Source organism: Arachis stenosperma, chromosome 6, assembly GCF_014773155.1.
Source record: "Arachis stenosperma cultivar V10309 chromosome 6, arast.V10309.gnm1.PFL2, whole genome shotgun sequence".
Taxonomy (NCBI): domain Eukaryota; kingdom Viridiplantae; phylum Streptophyta; class Magnoliopsida; order Fabales; family Fabaceae; genus Arachis; species Arachis stenosperma.
The window spans coordinates 55,943,749-55,945,407 of NC_080382.1; the positions used below are offsets into that span (position 1 = coordinate 55,943,749).

The 1,659-nt window shown below is 41.0% G+C and overlaps 1 protein-coding gene across 1 annotated transcript; it reads left to right on the forward strand.

Moving 5' to 3' along the window:
* Positions 1-435: 435 nt before the first annotated feature.
* Positions 436-1,227, forward strand: LOC130934068 (uncharacterized). The gene has a single exon (XM_057863657.1). It carries the CDS (start codon positions 436-438, stop codon positions 1,225-1,227), a length of 792 nt encoding a protein of 263 aa, XP_057719640.1.
* Positions 1,228-1,659: the final 432 nt, after the last annotated feature.

Here is a 1,659-nt window from a genome sequence, read left to right on the forward strand (position 1 = left end):
GATCTAGTAAACAAGTTCTTAGCCAAGTTCTATCCCCCTCAAAGGATTATTAGACTCAAAACAGAGGTCCAAACATTCACTCAGATGGATGGAGAGTCATTCTATGAGGCTTGGGATAGATACAAGACCTTGATCAGAAAGTGTCCCCCTGAAAGGTTCAATGAATGGGACATACTTCATAATTTTTATGAAGCATTGACCTTGAAAGCTAAAGAAGCACTAGATCACTCAGCAGGAGGCTCTTTGCAATTGATGAAGACAGCAGAAGAAGCCCAAAACCTCATTGATATGGTGGCAAATAATCAATATTTCTTTGCTCCTCAAAGGCAATGCCAACCAGCCCAAAGGAAATGAGTCATGGAGTTGAAAGGAGTGGATACTATCCTAGCTCAAAACAAGATGATGCAGCAGCAAATTCAGCAATAATTTGAGCAAATGGCTAAGAGGATTGATAGCCTGCAAGTTGCATCAGTGAATGTCACAACTCAACCACCAATTGGATGGGGATCAAATGAAGAAAACCAAGAGGATCAGCAGCAGGAACAAGTTCAATATGTGTACAACCAAGGTTCTGGATCAAATGAAGTTTATGGTGACACCTACAACCCCTCTTGGAAAAACCATCCAAATCTCAGGTGGAGAGATAGCCACAATCAAAACCAGCAGCCATGGCAAAGAAATTCAAACCACAACAACTCAAGAAACACAAATAACAACAACCAGCAAAATACTAACCCCAATCCATACAGAAAACCCCAAAACAATCATTCCAATTCCAACTATTATCCAGCCACTAACCAAAATAACTTTCATCCACCCTCCACACCCCACAATCAACCACAGATATCACAAGACACTCAAAGGATCTCCAACCTGGAGATACTAATGGAAAAAATGATGAAACATCAGGAGATGACCAGCAAGAATCATGAAGCCTCAATGAGAAACTTAGAGAGACAGATTGGACAATTGTCCAAGCAAGCTGTAATTGAAAGGCCAACAAGCTCACTCCCAAGTGACACCATCACAAATCCTAAAGAAGAATGCAAAGCTATTCAACTAAGGAGTGGAAGGACCTTGGTGAATAACAAAGAGGCTGATAAGGAGCTTATGGGCAATGAAAAAAGGGCAACTGAGGAAGATGAAGCTGTATTAAATAAGAAAAGACAGAGAAGTTTAAAGAGAAGAATGACCAGCCACAAAATTCAAGGAAATGGAAGCAAGTAATAGAGGAACCATATCAAGAACAAAGGCAAGAAGTGAAGGCTCACACACCTCCCTTGCCATACCCTCAAAGGTTCAACAAGGAGATCAAGGATCAACACTTCCCCAAATTCCTTGAAGTCTTCAAGAAGTTGGAGATTAATATCCCCCTGGCTGAAGCATTAGAACAAATGCCTCTATATGCAAAGTTCTTGAAAGAGCTTATCAATAAAAAGAGAAGTTGGCATGAGAAGAAAACCATTATGCTCACTGAAGAATGCAGTGCTATGATTCAAAGGGGCCTTCCACCAAAGCTCAAGGACCCTGGGAGCTCCTTCCTACCTTGTACCATTGGTAGCGTAACCATTGATAAGGCACTATGTGACTTAGGAGCAAGCATTAACCTAATTCCTTATTCCATAATGAGAAGGCTATGCATAGAAGAGGTAAAGCCCA